The sequence below is a fragment of the Pieris brassicae genome, chromosome 1, assembly GCF_905147105.1.
Source record: "Pieris brassicae chromosome 1, ilPieBrab1.1, whole genome shotgun sequence".
Lineage (NCBI taxonomy): Eukaryota > Metazoa > Arthropoda > Insecta > Lepidoptera > Pieridae > Pieris > Pieris brassicae.
The window spans coordinates 6,116,013-6,138,878 of record NC_059665.1 but is presented as its reverse complement, the minus strand read 5'-3'; the positions used below and the strand labels follow the sequence as shown (position 1 = coordinate 6,138,878).

Sequence of the window (22,866 nt, the reverse complement as noted above, 5' to 3'; positions counted from 1 at the left end):
CAAGTAATGTGCGTCATTAGGCGCGCGCGCAGATTGCCGCGTCGTGCTGATGAAAGTCGCTGCCGGGATTGCTTTAAACGCCCCAAAGCTTATGAACTTTAGCCTTACGAATAAATAGAGAAGGCACAAAAATTTACTCAGGAATTTAGTTTTTTTTAATTATTTGGAATTTTGAAAACTGTTTAAATTTAGACATTATGATAATATTAAATAAACATTAACAAAAAAAAAAAAACAATTGTAGAACAAGCGTCGAGACAATGTTAAGGAATGTAAAATTGTGGCTACAAAATGCTTTTAAATTACTCTAATTACGATATTTTATCTCTTCATTTGTCCAACACAAATTGTATTCACGCAATGATGAATCTGTACAGGCCTATACTATTCGTTTTATAAACATTCATACTCTTGAAAATTAACAATATAAATATTCTTGAACTAAAATAAATTATTTGGCACAAATGAATTTAAATGATAGAAATCAACCTCTCTATAGTTTATTAATACTACGGTAAGTTCACAAATAAGATGGTACGTAGTCGGTTAGATCGTGATTGTGAATGAAGTAATGATAATGAGTGTGAACACTAATGCATTTAGCTTACTTGTTAGAGCATTCACAATTTTAGATCTAATTGCATAGCTTATTAGGAAATATGTTACGGCATAACGTTACTAGATGGCGTTAAAAAGGTATCGTCGCGGTTTATAATATTTACAAAAAAGTATACTATTATATGTCGTTAATACTACACAAGAGTGTAACAGTGCATTATCATTAGTCCCGACAGAAGCTCATTAGTAATGATTGTGAAGGTTAAAATCAATGTTAAGGTACAAATATAACAAATTATTATATATATTATTAAACTCAAAAATATAATGAAATTGAAACCTTGTTTGGTAATATAAAATAATAAAATTGAACATTTCTAACTTCAGTCTATTGTTTAATATTTAATTTAAATAAAAAAACTTTACAATAAATATTAGTTTCCATACTTACCTAAATAAACACTAATCTCGTATTCAAATTTCTCATCCACAAGACTTAAAAATCTTTATCGAAGTTCACACTTACTATGGTCTAACCCATTGCAACAACTTAAATCGATTCTACCCTCATTTAGTTTAATAAACAATAAAATTAATAAACATCTAATGACAAACAACTTAACCAATTTCTTATTGACACTGGAAGATCACTACACTTATCTAGTGTTTAAGATACAGGCTAGGCCTAGTTTAAACGCTAGTGCTCATAGAAGTATATTTATGTATAAGGTTAACCAAAATAAATATTGATCTCAACGTTTCGTTGCCTATTGTATGTTTACAACCTTTAGAATGTAAGTACAAAATTTAATGTTTTTTGAGTCAAATAAAGTAATTTTTATTTATTTATTATTATTATTATACATCCAACTTCGATTTTGTTCCCTTGGAAGTAAAGACTCTTGCGCAGTGGGATTCAAGTGCACATGTCAAAGATTTAAGTTGGCTGGTAGATATAGTACTGGTGGCACAAGAGTTGGCGCTTTCCTGGCTCAAGTATTACAATACAGTGAAATACTGCCAGCATTAAAGGGACACGATCACAGGGACCAAACCTTTTAAAATTGTTTTAATTTTCGTTTCAATAATTTTTATTATTACTTTGTAGGTTATGAAAATTATACGTACTTACGTATGTAGCATAATTAAATGATTATAAAATAAATATTTAGGAATTCATATAGACAAGCGACTATCCCCATAGTGTCCATGACTGGTAGATTAGGAAATGAACCCACATTTTTATAATTTTACGACACGTTACATCAAATGTAATCACACGCTCAGTTCTTACTAACATATTGTATATACTCGTATACATATGGGGAGCGGACAGTAAAAGCCCACACACTCACTCATGCACTGAGGTGTGTTGAAAATAATTAAAAAAAAACAAACAAAATAATTAAAAAAATATGTAGTTAAATTATGTAATTCACAATTAAGTTTGTTAGGGAAGAGCTGATACAGGTATTTTTTTACGTAAAAGGGTTTGCAAATCATCCACATTATAATGAATTGTTGTCAAATAAATAATTTTTTATATGCAGTAGAAATTGAAACTAAACGATAATATTTATATTAACATTCCTATGTAAAAGAATAGGAAACGAAATGACTGTGTGAATGGTACTCCATGTGCCCCGAAATTTCTCGTGAATTTTTTGTATTAACTTTTGTATAATTGAAATGATTAAATAATATCGTAGGGTCAATGTTTATTTACAGATTTAAGTACACATATCTTTGAAATTTGGCAAACATTCTATTACGATAAATATCTCAGCAAAAAAATCGGTTTTCTATTGAGCAGCCCGGACCTACAACGACCACTATTTAAGACTCGACTTGTTTCTATCGTGGAATCGACTAGGCTGTCGTGGAATAAGCTTAATATGCAGCTACACCATAAGCACACCCCACATCAATACCCGCACGTACATTTTTATAGCCGGAAAACGGGAAGGAGGCTCACCATTTTAAGTGATACCGCCGCTCATGGACACTCTCAATGTTAGAGGGATCGCAAGGGCTTTGCCAGCCCTTTAATAATTGGGAAAACGATCTTTAATTGTAGGAACCTAAGTCAAATTGGTTCGGCAATACTTCAGTGGGCAGCTGGTTCCACAAAGTGGTGCAAAAACTGTCTTAAAAACGCTCTCACTTTCACACCATCCCTCAAGACACACAGCCGAATTAGCTATTATTTAGTTAAGAGTATTTAATATTTTTAATATTCTTTGTATATATATATATTATGAATTCTGTCTGTAGTAAAATTGTTATTGTTATTTAAGTTACCAGGAGTACGAAATAAATAAATCACGCAAATATATCATTCGAAGAATGAGTTGGTTTGAGTATACAGTTCACAGTTGAATTGGGCTTTAGGATTTTGTATCGCGTGTTTAAAATTCAGTCAATAACATACCTTCAGGTGGTAAATTGGCGTTAGTCTTATATTCTCTTTCCTCATGCGACAGGGACCGCAGCCGTGGTGATGTCTTGTAATCTATATCTCGTAGTGACATTGATGTGCTTGCTATGAACGGCCGTTGGAACCCTATCGCTCTTATTTGGTGAGGTGATGCATTTGTACCTAAAACAAATAGAGTTATGAAAGAATATTTTAGTATAATAGTAATGTCGGCCGAGTGGCTACTATCATCGTTGAGGTCGTAGGTTCGATCCCGTCGTGCACCAATGAACTTCCTGTCTATGCGCATCTAACATTGGCATAAGGTGAAGGAAATCATGGCGAGGAAACCGGCGTGTATCAAATCAAAAAATTACATGTGCCAGATCGACCTCTCGTCTGCTAACTATCTAAAAATTATTAAACATTTAAAATGCAGAGATATTTTCGCGTCAGAATTATCTATAAAAAATGAGTTTTTAGACAGTAGATAATAATTACCAGCGGCACTACAACCTTTTAGGTATTCGCCTCTGATTTTCGTGATCGTTTTTTTCTAACATTAAAGTAGGTGCCTTCTTGAAACATAGTAGTTTTTAAAACAAAATATTTTTTTGAAAATAGAAACCCATTGCGTGTGGACTTCCGTGACTAAAGGAAGAATAGTCCAAATTGCATTTCCTGATCCAAAATAAATAGCCCTGTGTCAATCACCTTATTAGAGGTAATATTTTTTTGGTTAGAAATAATAGGGCGAGCCGCCTGTTTGAGACACGCCGACATAATTTCTTTGCGAAAAAAAATGCAGATAATTAGTTTATGAGTTTATATAATACAAAATGTATCGATGCAATTATCTTGTGAAATCGACACAAACAAATGCAGATAATCGTTGTTATGTCGTGGATTAGGGAAGGGTATTATTATCGATAATTTCTTTGGGATTGGATATGTTACGTATACGAGGCAGTTTAACGCATACAGTTTTCAGAAAATGATTAAAGTTATGAATATAAATAATTAAAAGTACGTGCTACCTTTTTATAGGTCTGGGCCTCAGATTGCTGTATCTGTTTCATGATCATTTGTCAATCTCATAGTCAAGTAGGTGATACTTTGTTTAACAGACGCCGTCGTCTTTTTGGGTCTAAGGCAAGCCATTTTCACTGACGTTTTACTTCGCCTTTCGAGCGAATATTACATACGCACGTAGAAAGAATGTCCATTGAAGCACAGCCGGGGATCGAACCTACGACCTCAGGCATGAGAGTCGGGCACTGTAGCCACTGTTTATATGTATACTATACTTAATTATAAAAAACTACATTTTTAAGGAATATGTTGGAGTGATTCATGTTATTATTTCCGTTGTCTAATTATTAAGATGAGTAACCTTTTATCGTGGGATTTAACCGGAAATCCTACGTATTTTAGTTACTTAAACACATTATTGTTATTATCCTTATGTGTAACTAATAGAATAAAGAAGCTTCATTTAACATATTACTTTATCGATATTGATGAGTAGGTACCTCACTAACAAGGGTCGCTGTGAAGCGGCTTACACTGGGGCACCTACAAATTAAGTCTATTAAGTCAAACTTTTAAGTCCCTTGTGCACGCGATTCCTTTCTTGTCCTCTGGAGTTTGAAGCTTATGATTTAAGTACGCTTTTTGTCCCCTACACTCTTTGTTTTGGGATATCTATGTAAGCGGGATTCGCTTTTGTTTATTCTGATTAGTCGTGCTGGCACGCGTCACGCGTTTGTTTGTGGATATAAATACTACTCTCATTTACGTAATAATTTTGATAATGGCCCTCAAATCTTAAGTATATCAGATAATTAAAAGGGTAAAATATTGCAGACACTTTGTAACTTATATTTAATTATTAACTCAAACTAAAAATAACTTTATTCATATAGTCAAACAAGTACACTTATGAACGTCAGAAAATAAGTTAAATTAATTCTAAATTTATATTTACTACCAGTTCGCATGTCAAGGGCGTAGAGCGGGCGAGAAGAACTGGCCAGAAACTTTCCGTATTTTTTAATCGCTAAGTTTTGAGTCATACAAATTGCTTAAACTGGAGCAAATCAATCCCAAGGATTAGGATCAATTGAATATTCGTCAAATTTATAAACAATTTGCATTAAGGGTACAAATAAAACAGACGAGGCAACGGGCATTATAAAATTACTAAACGAAAATATAAAATAAATACTAAAAGTTTCTTAATCTTCACAATTAATGCTAGATTTTAAAATACTATAAGAAAACGAATACTAATAATTACGTGCGTTATAATTGACAAGAACTAGAACTAGTATGGATATAGTAGCGGGTCTCGGCTCGTTCTATGTGTGAATTTAACGATCACTCGTATGAAAGAAAGAAAAGAAAAATATGTGATGCCAGGCTCAGAAGGCTGATCACCTACTTTCCTATTTAAAAAAAAACAAATAATCACAGAACTCTGAGGTGCAGACCTAAAAGGTTTTAGGCTACTAAATCATCATTTATTATGCGAAAATCATATTTTGATCAAAATTTATACACCAAATCAATAACTTATACGTACGTACGTTTTTATAACCATAACTTATATTAGTTTCAGACAGTCAAAAGTTACGCAGAAATGTCTGTCCCATTCCTCATTACGGAAACTCATTCAAACTAGCTGACTGGTCAAACATATCGTTTTAAAACCATTTTTAATTTGTCGATAACGTAAGTCATTAAAAAAATAGTTATTTAACATTGTACTGTATTTGGTACCTAAACATTTCACACATTATTTCTACGTAATATATAACATACGTTATTTCTTGATTCAATGGCAGGTGAGCTGTCCCTTTGCCCCCTAAAACTGTCCATACTTAAGGTCTGTAAGTGTCATTCAGCTCAAAGCTGATACGGCAGTTGCGGAGTGCGTGAGTTCAACTTATTACAGATATAATTCCGCTATTGTTTGCCGCCGGCTTCACTCCATATGGCGTAACGTTTCAAGCAATTTCGATATCTTTTGAAGGTTCTCCGGATGTAAAGGCAATATTAAGAAATTTTAATAAGGTATTATGAATTACTAAAAGAAAATCTTAAATTATAAGGATAAATTATAAAGCTTGTTTGCTGGTTGAAGTCAGTTCATTTAGTTTAGTACACAGAGTTCTAGAATAAATTGTATTAAAGTTATGTCACGATAGAAAATAAATTAATTAAGAGTAGTTTGCTCATTCTAATCGGTTTACTCAGAGACAAGTGTTTTTGAAGTGCCAGCCCCGTTAGACATTATAATATATAACTTTGAAGACTCGTGTATAGTATTTTAATGCCTTGTGATAAGGTTTATTTTGCAACAAAAATAAATTATTAGTGTTAACGGTTATAGAAAAAATAGTGTATAACTTGGTAAGTAAGCCAAGGAAAAGAGAATTGCTAATATATAGATATTATATACTGTTACAGTACCTACGGCAGTGAGATTATAGAAAAAATAAAATATATAATTTTTCAAACTTAATAAAAAATTTAGTTAACGACATTTTTAATTGTCTAATTAAAATTTTAATTTGACCTAATATAAATTATCTACTTTGCCCATTTTCCAATATTATTAATTTATCACTATCGCTGTACCGGCCTTCGCTGCTTGGCCATCATATCAACGAAGTCCCGTGGGAAGAAAACGTTATCATTTATGATAGTAACCGCGCTACATACGCACATAGATAGATTGTTTCAAACAGTAGTTTGGTTATAAATAGCGCGATTTGTGTTACTTTTATTATATTACTTGGATTCTATATAGTAAGTTAAAAATTATTGACTCAAACCCTTTGACGATCTTTAAGAACATTTCGAACTCGGACTTTCAGACTTCTAGAGCGATGTTAAATGCCACAAATAGCGTGTTATAGTCAGTAAGTTTATTATGCGTTGTGTCGAAGGCGAATAAAGATATTTTCCACGATAAGATATTTATATGTCTTCGTATATCCCATAAAATTCTAGAATTTCACAAAATAGATTAGTAGAAATTATATATTTTCTGTCCATCATTTAAAACTTTGTCTTTAATTTAAAACTTACATTGTCTGCGTAGCTTTGGTACTTATGAAATTTTGGATACTGAATTATGAAACTTACGTGTTTTGCAAACAGCAGCCGTGAATAGGAATAATCTTGAAAAGGGCCCGTCATTATCTATATATATCGTACTTGCAGTAGGTTAGCTGTGCCTCCATTACTCTTTTACTCGTCGACGTTGTTTTTGATTGTAATCCACGCACGTTAAATATTTTTAATGTTCTAACATTTGTATGTAGATAAAGTATTACGTATGAAAATTTTACATTTATAGAATTGATATTTTAATTGTTTACGTCGCTCGTGCGGTTTTTGAACAGAGCATGGAATAATAACAAATTGTCCCCAGACCATTGATCTGTTCAATCAATTTTGTTTAATTTAGTTTTATGTATTCGTTGGAGTAATATAATTAGAAAATTAGTAATATAATTTGGATCCAGCTCGCATATTTGTTTGTTTAATGCGTTTAAGATTTACTTATACGAAATAGGGTATTCTTTTTGATACAAATATTAATTACATTTGATATGTAATGACGCCACTGCATCTTAACATTAGATGTTGAAATATGTCACATATAAAAATTAGATAAATGAAATGTTACTAGTTACTATTTTACTTACTAGTTTTAGAGCGGGGTTCCCGAGGTCCATCCACTGTAACTTTGATGGCTTTTTGGTATGTTGCTACTTGTGGTGGCGATGTTGACACCATAATTGTTAAGGAGAAGCTTTTCCCTGGAATCATGATAAAATAATCTATACCGTAACAATTACATGAGGTTTATAAATTAATACAACCAAATATACAAAAACATCTTTTAATCCTAGTTTCTCTCCTTATGATTCTTTTGTTTTCGAGAAGTTCTTGATATAAGTTGATGATTGTTATTTTCTATGGTATGTATACTTTAAATCGAATTTTGATTCGTATATTAACACAATATTATCATGTATCTTGATTTTGATTTTAGTTTGCTGAAAAACGAAGTTGTACTTTTTGTTTGCCATCTACTTTCTTAAGCGTAAGTTTTATATAAAATTACAAATTTTATATTGTTAGTCTAGTCATAAATTATCCCGATTGTAAAATACATTAGAGACCTCGGTCACGTTAATGTTGAATATTGTTGAATGACGTTTCCGCGCAAAATTCCCATACATAGCCGCGTATGGAAATAAGCGAGCTTTTTGGAAGCCGATTTGCGGTCGACAGTAATGAATGCACCGATAAATACGGAATAAAATTACAGTTAAAATGAGTGGATTAACATGTCTAATGCAGATAATTCGTGTGTAGTGCGCACTCGATTTAGTGGCAATAAATGATTGATTTCTGTCTATTTCGAATTAGTTTTGTTAGCGGAGTACGGGGCGATTCTGCTGTTTTGAGTAAATGAAAATTCGTATTTAAAATTAAGATTTTTTTTAATGCCTTATCAGATCCTATTTAAGCAATATCAATATTTAGCAAGTATTAAAAAGAATCAGAAAATATTTGTTGTATGTACCTACGTATATTGGCTCCGTGAAACTAACGTGACTGTACAAAAATCATTGTTCATTGGGGATGGCAGATTAATGTGAATATTTGATTACAGGAAAATTTATATTCAATACGTGATAATATTTTTACAACTGGGTTTTTCTAGTTTCAGTTTTTACTTGTGATGCGTGGGCGCAGTTAAGCGAAGCTGTGAAATGTCTGTGGTTCACATTGATAGTGATACTCGTTTCCTGAAACGTGTTAAGACTTGTCAATATTATAAATAAACTATTTATCTGGAGGATAAATTAATTTGTAGTTGTTAAGTTTTTTTGTTTAATTAATTTTTAGAATAACAATATATAGAGAAATTCGATAATGTTTTAGTAGTTAATATTATGACTCTATGAAGAACATCTAAAAGCCGTCTTTTCTAAAGGTCAGAATTCAGTGCAGTATCTTTACGTACTCGTAAGGTCTTGTTATGTCTTAATAATGAATAAATAATTCGTCTTCCTAATTCGTGTCTGGCTTTTGTTATTTGCGCATTCTAACTAGACTGCTTGAATAAGCCCTCATACCTCGACTCAAATATAAACCCGAGTCATGTTCTTATCAAGTGTATACACGATTTCAGCTATAAAATAATATAATAGTGTTACACCGTGAGGTCTCAATATTGTTGTCGCTCGTCACAAAGCGGCATTAGACCGAATGACTATCGTATACATTTCAATACGGAAACAAATCATCATAAAACATTGGTCGCTAAACTCAAAGGCGTGTCGTGAACGATGTGAAATATTGCATTTAAAATCGCTATTAAACTTAATGCATTTTACATGATCACTCATCAAGTTTAGGAGCTAACACAATGCGTAAAGTTGTAAAATAACATTGTATCCAAATAGCTTTGGAGGTGTTGAGATGGGCGCGTGAAATATTCAATTATGACGCGGGCGCAGGTGGGCAGAGGGCACGGCCGCCATCTTGATTTATGAGCGAACGTAAATCCTAAGTGACATTTGTGAATTACATCGCTATTACACGTTTTTCAGTGCGTTTGCGGTGGAAATGTTCGAGTATTGGCGTTGCATGATCAATGCGCTGTTTTCGATAGACGAATCATTTAATTTTGCAAGCTAAAATTTACTCCGAAAAAGTTACTTGTGGGCGTTTGGCGGACACTATAATTTTTAAATCTGGTTAGACGATTACGGCAGATGTCTATTGTCAGGAACTGCAAACTATGATAAAAACTTAGCTGCTAAACAACCAATCTGGTTGGTCAATCGCTCTAGGCCACTGCTGCTTCACGACAATGCTACTGCACAACAGACTGATACCAAATTAGAAGAGCTTCAATTGGAATGTCTAAGACATCCACCGTACTCCTCGGACCTTGCTCCAACAGATAACCGTTTTTTTTTCGAAATTGGGTTAACTTCTTGCAAGATTGCAATTCAACTCTGATGAGGCAGTCGAAACCGCCTTCAAAGATTTTATTGACTCCCGTCCGAATATTTTTTTTAGTAAAGGGTTCAAAAAACTACCGATGAGATGGAAAAAGTGCACATACTCGTATAGCAATTGTACATAGCTACTTTGATTAATAAATATTCTATTAAAAAAAATACTTTTTGTTCCTCCCACGAAAACACAAAATTCATATGTAACAGTTCAAAAATATTAATTTACTCATAAAAAACGAAATTAGTGGCGCTACACCCTTTTTAGGTCTGGGCCTCAGATTCCTGCATCTGTTTCAAGCTTATTTGTCAATATAAGAAGGTGATCAGCCTCTTGTGCCTGATACACGCTGTCGACATTTTGGGACTAGCAAGCCGGTTTCCTCACGATGTTTTCCTTCACCGTTCGAGCGGATGTTAAACGCGCATAATGAAAGAATGTCCATTGGTGCATAGCCGGGGATCGAAACTACGACCTCAGGGATGAGAGTCACATGCTGAAGCCACTAGGCCAACACTGCTCTCATAATTACTCAACCGAATTCAAAATAAGCCACACCTGATCCCGAAATTTTGAATGTCTATCTAAATTAATATCATAACATCCTTTTAGAATCGTTTTATTTTAATACCGATTCCCGGACTGAACCCTTCCACTTGTCAAATACAATTTGAATTAGATTCGTTGGTGTGAGTAGTCACGTCACAACTCGGCTGTATCAACTACTGTTTTTTATACATGAGTTTTTATGATGTAAACTGTAATCTTCCCTAAATAATGTCATGTTTAGTGTGTAGTCTATGTTCTACATCCAGTCTAACACATATTAATATGATCTAGAAATAAATACGAATTTATAAGAGAGAGAGAGACCACGTTTGCTGGAAAGCAAAACGTGTAATGCAATGTTACGTTAAGAACGTAATAAATTTTCACTTATTAACGAATTTAATTTCCATAAAAAAAACTTTCTATTGGATCTATTGTGAACTATTAAAGAAAACACTTTTTTACCGGATTGATGCTATGTATTATTATAAACTTAAAATTATTTTACCTAATTTTTTTCCCGACGTTTCGCGTGCTTTACAGCGTGCGTGGGGTAACGGTGACTGAAGATAAAAGGTGTTGAATGTCAAAAAATATCACAGCTGTAAAAAGTTGTATATATATCTGTATTTATTTCCCCGGAGTTGATATCGACTAAAAGATGCCAATAATACATAGCTTCAATCCGGTAAAAAAGTGTTTTCTTTAAATATGTACAAGCTATGTTCACAAAAGACAATACTATTGTGAACTTATTATAATAAATTAAAATCTTCACTAAATGACTTAGTAGCAGTTCACTTTTAATGATTGACTCTGAGTACGGCAATTTAAACATTATTAAGTGCACTTAAATCAGTTTAACAGGTTTTTGAGTAACACAACACCTAGTTATTATTATTACTCAATTTGTAAGAATAATGCCGTCAAGCCTGCCCGTATTAATTACATTGAAGCCATCTAAGTGACATTGATGAAATCATAATGACAAATTAATTTGATATTCGAAATTGTGCAAAACATTTTAACTTGTTAAATCTTTTGTGTTAAACTTAAAATTATTTCGTTATAATAATATTTACTGTTCGAATAAAAAATATTTACTAAAATAAGTTTTGATTAATTCTTTGAGTCGGTAACGAAGATTGCTTCAATGGATATAGATTATGTAAATTTATGAGATGCATTTATTTAAGATTACATTAAATCTTACGCTTTTATTACTACAATATGATAATACTTTCAAATTCTTTTAAAAAAATATTTTAATAAAAAAATAACTACTTAATTATAATAAAATTATGCCGACACAAACCCATTGAATTTTCTACTTACATTATCTTCTAGTAGGTTAACATTAAAATTGTATAGGTATGCAATAGGAGATTATTTACCGGCCTTTGTAATATGCAGATAGCCAGTCGCAGGCGCAATACGAGATTTTACTGCCTCGAGAGTACATAGGGGTCGATAATGGCGGTGACTGCGTCAGCGCATACAATGGAACAGTAAAGTGCGAACGTCGTTTACTGTCTGTGGTTTGGAAATTAAAATCCGTCTCGCCTTGATCTTTGAAGAGAAAGTTGATAGGGTTCGATTTTAAGAATATGATTTATTTTAATATTATATATAATGCCAAGTTTATAGATCAACTTTCGAAGGTAACGAAAACGTAATGACGATTGACCTAAATTAAATGACTAAATTGATAAATTACTGAAATAAATAAACACTTTTACGCTTAAAGTCTCGTTTTTGTTTAAAATATATCAGAGGCGCTACAAGCTTTTCGATCTAGGCCTCAGATTTCTATTTCTATTTCGGGATCATTTGTTTTTATTAATCAGCAAGTAGGTGAGCCTTCTCTGAGCCTGACACATGCCTTCAGGCATGTCGTTTTCCTTACGCTGTTCTCCTTCGTACGAATGTTTAACGCGCATATAGACAGCAAGTCCATTGGTGCACAGCCGAGATTTGAACCTCGGACCTCAGAGATGGGAGTATTAGTCACCAGACCAACACTGCTCGTTTCCGTATATCACCCTATAATCCTTATTCTTAACACTATAATAAAATCACTTAATATGTATTAACAATTATTCCTTGAAATATACCTTATATTAATTTAATCACTAATCTGATATGAGTTTAGAACTAAAATCATAACAGTTATTACGCGTTGGTTGCAATCCACTGCTGTCCACGCCAGATTAACCAATTATTATCCGATTCTAACTTACCCACTATGCCTACATGGTAATTGAATTTAGACGTACGATACTACGCAACTGAACTATGAGAGCTTATGTTTGTTTCGTAGTAACGTTGAGTGGGATTTTAAGTTAAAAATATGTAATGTATATACTGTTTACAATTGTAAGCTTTTGTGACCTCCATTTCTATATATAAAAATAGGTGATTAGTCCTATTTTTTTTAAAATACGTAATGACATCAGAATAATTCCAATGGCCATCATAAATACAGAGGCCAGTCGTAATAGATATAAGATGCGTCTTAAAAGCGGTATTTTTAAAATTAGAACACAGGCAGTTTTTGTAAAATAAAAAAGGTTATATATATTAATTATTTTTTTTAATTAATTTAACGCATTTTGAAATGGGAAGTTTATTATTAAACAAGAGAAAATTTACCTCTTCCACTCCTCCCGACGAACCTTAGGTCATTGAACTTTGCAACTCTATTCTTCATGACCGCCGTGTTATTTCTCAACTCTGCAGAACAGTTTTCATCGTTGCCAGCTCTGACTGTGACTTGGGTGCCATCCAAGATATCCCCAAGAGCGACGACCTTGAAGCCTCCAGGCAAGGTCTTGTTGGAGCGCCAATGCTGGGGTAACATGGAACACATGTAGTCCGGACTGCCGGTACGTACTGTTGACAAGATGTCTTATTTGAATAAAAAAATATTTCGCATATATTTGTGGTCACAGATAATACAACACATTCATAGAATTGTACAACTTAAAAGTTTTTAAATACCACAGTTAGTGGATTAATAAAAATACGCTTCGTTGAATGATGAGAGCAACGACTTCAAATATTTGTATACAATATTGTGGCTAAGATATTTATTCAGATTGATTGATTAAAAATTCAATAGGGCACAGGCAGGATTCGAACTGCTAATTCTACCAACTGAATGTTTCCTTCGTAATTTTGAATACGTAATAGTTATAGTAAAAATATTATTCATTATTAAATAAAATTACTCCTAGTTTACATTTATTGCCAGTTCTCAATTCAATTAGTAGGGACAAGAAGAACTGGCAATAGACTCTCTGCCACCGTTCTTAATGTTTTTGATGCTAGTAAAAAAAACTAATGACGGTACAATTATTTTCGGTCTCAGCCTTAAATTACTGTTTTGTGATCACTTATTTGCCATAACAGGCAGACAGACAGACAGTCAGTCAGTCTCCTGAGCCTTCGAATTCTTGGATCTAATTCTGCATGCCATATTCACTATGTTTATTTTCACTCGTATGTTAAAAGCGTATGGGATTCGAACCTACGACCTCAGGGATGAGAAACACTAAAGCAAGGCCAGCACTGCTCCATTATACAAAATAATTGCCAAGTACTTGTCGTGTGTTAAATTTTACACGAGCAAAGTGTCGGCGGAGAGCAGCTAGTTTGTAATAATTGTTAGTTTAAGGAAAATCCATAACAATCTAATAGTATTTGATAGTAAATAGGTCGCAGCGTCCTATTTAAATACATAAGGCGGATAAGGAATGAATTATATAATCAAATGCATAGCTGCAATTAATTGCTGATAAACAGGATTCAATAAGGAAAATTTTAATTAGGTTTAGGGACGTGTTTTATGATATTGAATATTTTTTAAAAATCTTTTTATTTAAAAATTTGAATTACAATGTGTTGTTTGTTGTTTCTGAATATATAATATATGTTGAGTAGTGTTGGCCTAGTGGCTTCATCGAGCTTACATCACTGAGGTCGTAGGTTCTATCCCCGGCAGCAATGGACTTTTATTCTAAGTAGGCATATCGCTCGTACGGTGAAGGAAAACATCGTGAGGATACTGGCTAGCCCTAGACTCAAACATGTACAAGTATGTCAGGCACAGGAGGCTGATCACCTCCTTGCCCATTAGATTAGCGATCATAAAACAGATACAGAAATCTGAGTCCAAGACCTGAGAAGGTTGTGGCGCTACTGGGTTCTTTTGGTATAGTTTATATAATAGTATTAGTATAGTAATCTATTATACTTCTTGATTGAAATTATATAAATAATAATTAACACCTAAAATGAAAAATATCTGAATTTATTCAATTATCAGAAGCATGGAGTACAGAGTTTAGTTACTTGGTCTTTATTTCCAAAATAAATATTGTTTCCTCGAGTATAGAACCCGGAACCAACACCAGCTACATCGTTAAACTATGTTTACGTAAAACGTCAATTTAACAAAGTAATTGTGTCATTATATTGAAAATCAAAAGGTCATAAGTATCGGATTAACGCTTTCATGTAAATCACGGTATGTAATAATGAAAAATTTATATTATGCGGTATTTATATTAACGGAAACATGTATAAATTACCGTTTAGGTGAGAAGTGCGGTATGATGAGCCCTTATTAGATTTCATTAGAAAGCCAATGTTACGCTTCAGGTATTTCATTTATATTGTCTGCTTGAAAGTTGCATCTTATTATTCATTAAATTAAATTTCGCATTTCAATAAAGAGAAAAGCACTTTTCATATGAAACAACTAAATGGTATTGTCCTATAAAAAATAGCTACTGTGCTGCTAGTATAATGACGCTAATTAATATTCAGGATCAAAATCTTGGAAAAAATATAGTCGTATACAAATTTAGATTATTTTTTATTTATTGTGTTACTAAATATTGGCGCAACATCATTCGTCAATCTAAAAGGCAAGTAAGTGATCAGCCTCCTAGGAGCCTTTCAAGTATTATGTAATCAGATTTACTACAATTTATACCTCCTCCCCTCCTCTTGTCCAGTAAGCTTTTTGTAGGAATCCTCTAAAATGCATTTCGTTTTCAAGCATAGACAATGTGTGGGTAAAAAAGTAAATTATAACTGTTGACGTAATAACTAAATAAGAAAATCAAAGATCGTAAGTAGCTATTTGAATTATCGTCAAATTCAGCAGCATAACAATTTGTAAGAGAATTCATAATATACAAGAACACAAGTCCTAATATGTTTTGTCCAAATTTTTGTATTGGGGTTACATTAATAAAGGAGTGACTATATGATCATGCTACGACGGAATTGATGTAGATACAACAACTAGACAATAATATAAACTGCTATTACATATACCATGGTTCTATAATCAAAATTTTGACTACTCTAGACGAAAGTTTACAAATTCTCGTTGTATGCACGGCTCTACGAAGTTAAATGTAAATGAAATGTCCTGAAAATTTTGCTTACCATTAGGCGGGACATACTCATTCCCCTAAGTGCACCTCAGTCACAGGTTACTCGCAGTTGCGCTAATTGTTATAGGCCTTGTCAACAAGCCAGCCACGTTTATAAACCATTTAAAATCAAGCTTTATAAAGAATGCGTTGATGTCTTTTATATACGCATTCTTTAACTTGAGATAAAGGAGAAAGTGTCATCAGATTGGGTTAATAATGTTCGGAAACGCTTATTATAATATAATTTCTGTAACGATTACAAAGAGGGTCTAATTTAAATTAACATACAGTAAATTTGAAGTGTGAAGTGAAAATCTATTAGTGTAAGAGATTTTTCGTACATAAATTCGACTTTACGTATGTAACACATCACAGAACAAAGGATATCTTAAAGAGATAGTGTTATTTTATAGTCTAGCAAGGTAATAGTTTATCTGTTTAACTAAACATTACATACAAAGAAGTTACATATAACTGATTAGTATGTACCTACATAATATAACTTCTGAGATCTCATAAAAAAGTATAAAATATATTACTTAATTTGTTACTAATGTTAGTCCGAAATGATAACAACACTTGCCTAAGCGTCGGCAACCAAAAAAAATTAATGAATGACATAAGGATGTGCTTTTTGTGAATATGAATAAAAAACATATTAACTTTTGGTTTATCTGTGGAGACAGTGCCAATAAGTGACGAGTTAATTGTATCCGGGTAACAACATAGCACATCCGTGTTTTGCAAAAGAAAAAAATTGACGATCGCGCTAATGAATTATACAGCTTAACACTGACAATTTCAAATTCAAATAGAATGGACACTCGAATAGACAATTAAACGCAAACTAGTCTTAATACATAACTGCTGAGAATACAAATTTGTATATACTCTGTTGTATAAACATTACAGCTAACATGTATGGTTTGTATTCTAATCAAATCGTAAACAAAATAATATGTTACTGTAAAACTATAATTACATATATAAGTTCATTAACACGGATATTTCGTTAACATGTTATCGGCAACTTATAATTATGTTTTTACTAATGAAGCCGGAACCATACCAGAGTCTTTAAATTACAATTGATTTATGGGTAGAGAGATCGAAGAAATTTATACTGCTCATATGGAAATAAACAGACAACTAGTTTACAACAATTAAGTACTACACTGTTAGTGAGAGCAGTGTCAGCCAAGTGAAGTCTTGCGTTCGAATCACGTACATGGAATTTTCTGACTATATTCGCTATAAGCACTTGCTCTTACGGTGAAGACAAATAATACGAGGAAACCGGCATGTCTTAACACCAAAATTTTACAAGTGACACAGAAAGTTGAACACTACTGAACCTGTCTATAAAATATTTTTTTTCGAAGAAATGGTTGCGATGTACCAAGACCCTATATGGGTCTTTGTAGGATAATAAAAGAATGGTTCTTAATACTTGGTTATGGTCTCAAATTCCTGTATGGAACAGGGACAGACCGCCCAATATTGGGTCCAATAGACCCAAAAATCGGTGTAGGTACCTAATTAAATTTTAACGTGCGGGCAAGTGTTACGTGTAGTTAACCCCATAAACAGTAAAACTCATTGATGCAGGCCAACCGTTCAACAGGTTTGTACACACAACCTCAAGGTTGAGAGACGAGGGCCTAGCCACTCCGCCATCACTGCTCTTACGTAGAAGTAAATCAGGAAAAATAAGAACAATTTTCGTTATTGTTTTTCTAATATAAGTTAAATTTTTGTTTAAGTTTAATAAATATATTTTAAAATATAATTTTATAAGATTATTTATAATTAGTTATAAATAATATATACCTATATTTTATATTTGCGCGATTTTTAAGTAACATAATAAAACAAATTAATATTATTACAATTAATTTCAGGAACGTTTTACTCAAATTTCTTGAATGTTTGAGAAAGATTCCAAAGCTTCATAATTTGTGTTAGTGTTTCGTTCCTATCTAACATTAACTTTATGTATAGATACATATTAAAGGTATGATGTATTTGGAAAACAACTTTTGTAACAATCAATAAAGTTTGGATGTTAAAGGTTTTCTCCTTTGGAATGCACGGTAGGAACATTATTTCATTATGTACTATATATGTGACATCTATGCATTCAAGTCTGAACAGTCATTGTCTACACTACACTGTCAAAGAGGTGGTTCTAAACCTACAAATATCGCTAAGTAACATTCGTTATTATTTATTATGGTTCAAAGAATAGACCAAGAAACTAGACATAACGAAAAAGACAGCACAGCGCTCACCAAGATCAGGGTGCTCTCCAAGGGTCTCATCAATGATGGACTGCAGCCACCAGGGCTCACTTTCAGCCATTTCGCGCCGGCGCCGACCCCGCGACTCGTATGGTAGGTGCATCTTACACCCGCATTTGCCCTCCACAATTTGGCTAGTGGTAATCTATTGCCTTCAGACACTTATACTTTCCAGAAGTATTGTCTGATGTCAGATCTAGGTAGGAAGGTATTTTATGTGGTACTCTGTGGTGGCCTCTTTTATTACCAGGACGGTATTATACGATACTACCATCAAACGGAACAATAAATGGTCTGATGTTTCGCCTGTTTTTTATCTTCAGTAATTTTTGTCTTTAAATAATGAATTGTATTTTCACTTTTATATAGGATTACTTTCTATGTCCTTTATCCGATGACTAATTTATTGTTTTCAATACAAAAACCAGCCTCACGTTTGGCTCTGATCCAACAATTTTTCCTGTATATTGTTCTACACTTAAACAACAAACTTTTGAATCACTTTTCGAGAGATCATAGTAACATTTTCCTACTAGTCTATAAATTTACAATGGATTTTATCACTTTTAAAAGTCTATTATCGTAATACGAATATCTCTTGTTTTAGTTTAACTTTCGTCATTTTATAATCAGTCACGAATTTAATTTTTGTAAGTAAAGTTGATCATACTAAGCGGATCTCACGTGTTTTCGCGCTCTGTCAATATCAGCTGATTATTGAGACAGATATTTCCCCATGCGTCAGCGCCGCTTATAATAATTCTTATAGCTGTTCTAAAAAATGTAGACTTGCGTAGTGTGCCACAGGTATTTACCGCGTCGCGTGTTGTTTGATGAGTCAGCGCGTGTTCGGAGGCTGCACGTGTTCACTGCCCGCGCGACTCTATACTACTGAATCGACGCCATTCTGTCACTCGTTGCCTCCATTCTCTGCGGTCAATCTGTGGTCTGGCCACGCTTCATTTGCCGGCAAAATGACTCGCCTTCTCGCTTACCCAAATACAATGAATACACGTGCGAGAGGGACGCGTGAAAGTTTTGTACCATTAAATTTTTTAGTTTCATTCTTGAAATAATGAGCTTTTTCATTTTGATAGCGAGAATCTACGACCAAAGAGCGACTTTCTACATTTATCTTTCTATCTAATACGATAGTTTTTAACTAAGTTGTGCAAGAAATACCACATTATTAATTATACTAAAGATATTAACCACATTCATGATTAATGGTTTTTCGAATTAGCGAATGAACACTAATGGGACATTTGATAATACGTAATTAACACAAAATTAAGGAAAATACCGACCGGTTAATTAAAACAGATAACTATTGTGATGCAAATTATATTTCATGTTATAATTATTTTTAGTCTGTTTTGACATGTTTGTGAATATGTGGTTTGTTAGACAAGATCTCAAGACGTGGGGGCGTGTGCTTGGCTGGGCGGGGCGCCACGCCTCCGTAAGACAGAGCGCGGGAAAAATGCTACGATCATTGATAGTACGAGTGGAGCTGCTACGGGCAACTTGTTGCTTCTACGGTTGCCGGGTTACGGGACACGTGTCACAGACAATAATTAGAAGAACACCGATATTTTACAGTAACTAATATAATATTACATAATAGTCCTATAGCAGCCGTCAAATAAAATATTCCATTACGCTACGCCTTCCATTTAAAATGTATTACTAGCCACTTGTCTCTTCTTATCCTGTAATTGTATTAAATGTAAATTATTTTCTATAATGTATATAAACCGTGAACCTTGAATCATTATACAGTACCCATACAGATAAATTTGTATTGAGTCTGCCACAATTATATTGTAATTTACATCAGGACTCTGAAGTTGAAGCTGAAAAATACTACAACTTATTAATACTAATCATTCATACTAAAAATTCACCTAGATTTTGCCGATTTGTTTTTATGAGGGCAAATAGAATAATACCAAATAAAATAAATACGATAAAAAAGTGCCGGGCAAGTTGTTTTATCTGCTTCTTTGATAATTTTTAAAGACAAATATAGACAAGACTAATCAGAACTATGACCCCTGTTTGTCAAAATTAGTCATGAATCACACTTAGCGCTAAATGTCATATCTGAAAATTGGCCTAGAGTACGCCAGTTAACGTTGTTGAGTTTCATTGTAGTAGAGCACATGGAAAAAAAAACCATTATTGTATAGCTGGACTTTGAACGCACGACTAGACCCCTAGTCGTTAACGCTGCTTTTAATATTACCTACTTGACATAATTTCTTTATAATAGATAAAAATGAAACATTATAATTTATAACTTTTCTTCTTGTCTCTCTCGCTACATCGCTGTTAATGTCAACTGTCAGTTGGACATTAACATTCATTACCATACTTTATATCTAGGTGGCTTACGCTCAATATTGGCATTGGCAGTAAGACTTAGCGCACGCACATAGTTATTTTTGCTATAATATAACCGCATTTTTGTTACAACAGATCGAGTTTACTTAGTTACATAGATATCTGTGATATTATTCCTTTTGGCCACTCACACCCGGACTCAACGGCTCATCTTTCGTTTGGCATTCTTAATCCCCCTGCTGTCAGTGATGGCAAAATATTCCAGCAAGGGAAGAGTGAATTTGGGATACAGGCCCAGGCTCACACCATCAAACAATCATGTAAATCAAGTATGATTGTATTTTTTCAATACGTAATTCTGGTTTTAAATATACAGATGAAAATCATATGAAAACATTTATTTTAAAATAGCACTTGAAACCCTGTGAATGTTAAGTTAATAAAGAAAGTAAGATTTTTTAAGTGCTCAGTTGGTACATATAACTTACTAGTACATATATTCAAAGCAACAGATTTTGAAAAAGCGCGCCTCGTTCTATATGCGTTACTATGAGATATGGATAGATGGCGTTGCCTTGATGGGAAGATGTTTCTTAGTTACTTCGACCTAAACTAAAAAAAATAAAAACTTTTCAAAATTTTGATTTAAATTATTTATTCCAGTATTACAATTAAAAAAAAAATAGATGGACCGATGTAGATACTAATGACATGTATGAATATGATACGTATTATTTAAGAAATAAAGTTGTTAACTGCGACACCTAGTTAATACTGTTTGTAACAAGTGAAACAAAGGAACACTTACTGTGTACGAGATTCTAGTTTAACTGACTGTGTATCTTGACAATAGATGGCGCTGATACAAATAATATAATACTATTGCAATGTATAGATGTCGCTAAAAGTTTTATTAAGAAAGTTAATAAAATAAAACCCAGTATAATACTGTGGAAGGTTTTATGCTTAAGTCATTCAAATAATAGTTCAGAATTCATTTAAGAGTTAAAACATTACTTAAATTAGTATAAAATATATTACGCTTCATGCAACAAAGGACTCATTGATTCCTCTGTGTATGATTACCTGATAATTCTAGATATTTATATTTAGGGTCTGGTTCACAATGTACGGATAAGTTCTACATTTGTTCCAAGTATGTGTTACTTATTGGTAGGATAAACACTATTCTTGCGTTTTACGACTGTCAGATAGCGCTGCTCGTCACATAAAGTCAATCATAAGTTATGAGTCCGGTGAAACACGAAGTTTCTTATTCGGAACTTTTATCTTCCAAATAATGTATGTGTTGCATAGCTATTTGAGACTTTATCCATACATTGTGAAACAGTCAAAACTTAGCGGGCGTAATCTTTTTAATGTTCTCTAATATAATATAAATGGTATCGAGAAAACCGGAATATATAACTCGTATATATGTTCGATGAGTTTGAAAGCGAATTAAATACTGTTGCGTAAAATACATATATCTAAAAATAATGGATAGACAGTAATTGTTTCTGCAGATGTATACTTTGTTCATACTCATGGCAGGGCCAATTTTATTCCCATATAACTTTCTGTTTTTAGGGTAATTTTGAGTAATCGGTATGTCATACAAATGTGTTATTTAACATAGTCTGGAGTCATAGTTCGCGCTAAGTTTTGACTGATTGTTCTATTAATCTAACATATCTGGCGTCATTAGTTTATGAGTAGCAATTTTTTGACAGCGGGACCGATGTAAACTTATTAGAAAAGTCGACTTGTACTGTACAGAGATGACAAAATAATATATGTTATGAGTTGTCACTATGAGCACTAATCAATAGCATAATACATTTAAAGGATAATGATTATTATTTTTGTAATCTCATAGTTTTTTAAATAAGTTTTTATTTAATGGCAATTTCTTTAGTTTATACCTAGATACAATATATAAAAGTAACACAATACCATCTCAGCAAACAAATTTTAAACAAACATTTATTGTATTCTACTGAATAAAAGATTTCTTCCAAGTAAATATTTGGATATGCACCTCATAATATTTTTAAGCACAATTCTGTGTCCGCGCGGTCACGCCCTTTGCAGGACACAATAAAGAGGTTGCTTCAGCAAATTGTTCATTCCGCGCCATAAACTTTTCTAAAAATGAATGAATAAAAACTATTAATCTTTATCAATGAATAGACAT

General features: G+C 33.0%; 1 protein-coding gene across 1 annotated transcript in view; it reads right to left on the bottom strand.

The window, feature by feature from the left end:
* LOC123710569 (runt-related transcription factor 3-like) overlaps positions 1 to 19,187 on the bottom strand; it is a 35,548-nt gene extending 16,361 nt beyond the window's left edge. Inside the window, exons 1-4 of the mRNA XM_045662553.1 lie at positions 18,315 to 19,187; positions 13,226 to 13,465; positions 7,693 to 7,806; positions 2,990 to 3,157 (exon numbers count right to left, since the gene is read on the bottom strand). Coding sequence (XP_045518509.1) covers positions 2,990 to 3,157; positions 7,693 to 7,806; positions 13,226 to 13,465; positions 18,315 to 18,426 — 634 coding nt within the window. The 5' untranslated portion in view covers positions 18,427 to 19,187. The remainder of the gene's footprint in view (positions 1 to 2,989; positions 3,158 to 7,692; positions 7,807 to 13,225; positions 13,466 to 18,314) is intronic.
* Positions 19,188 to 22,866: the final 3,679 nt, after the last annotated feature.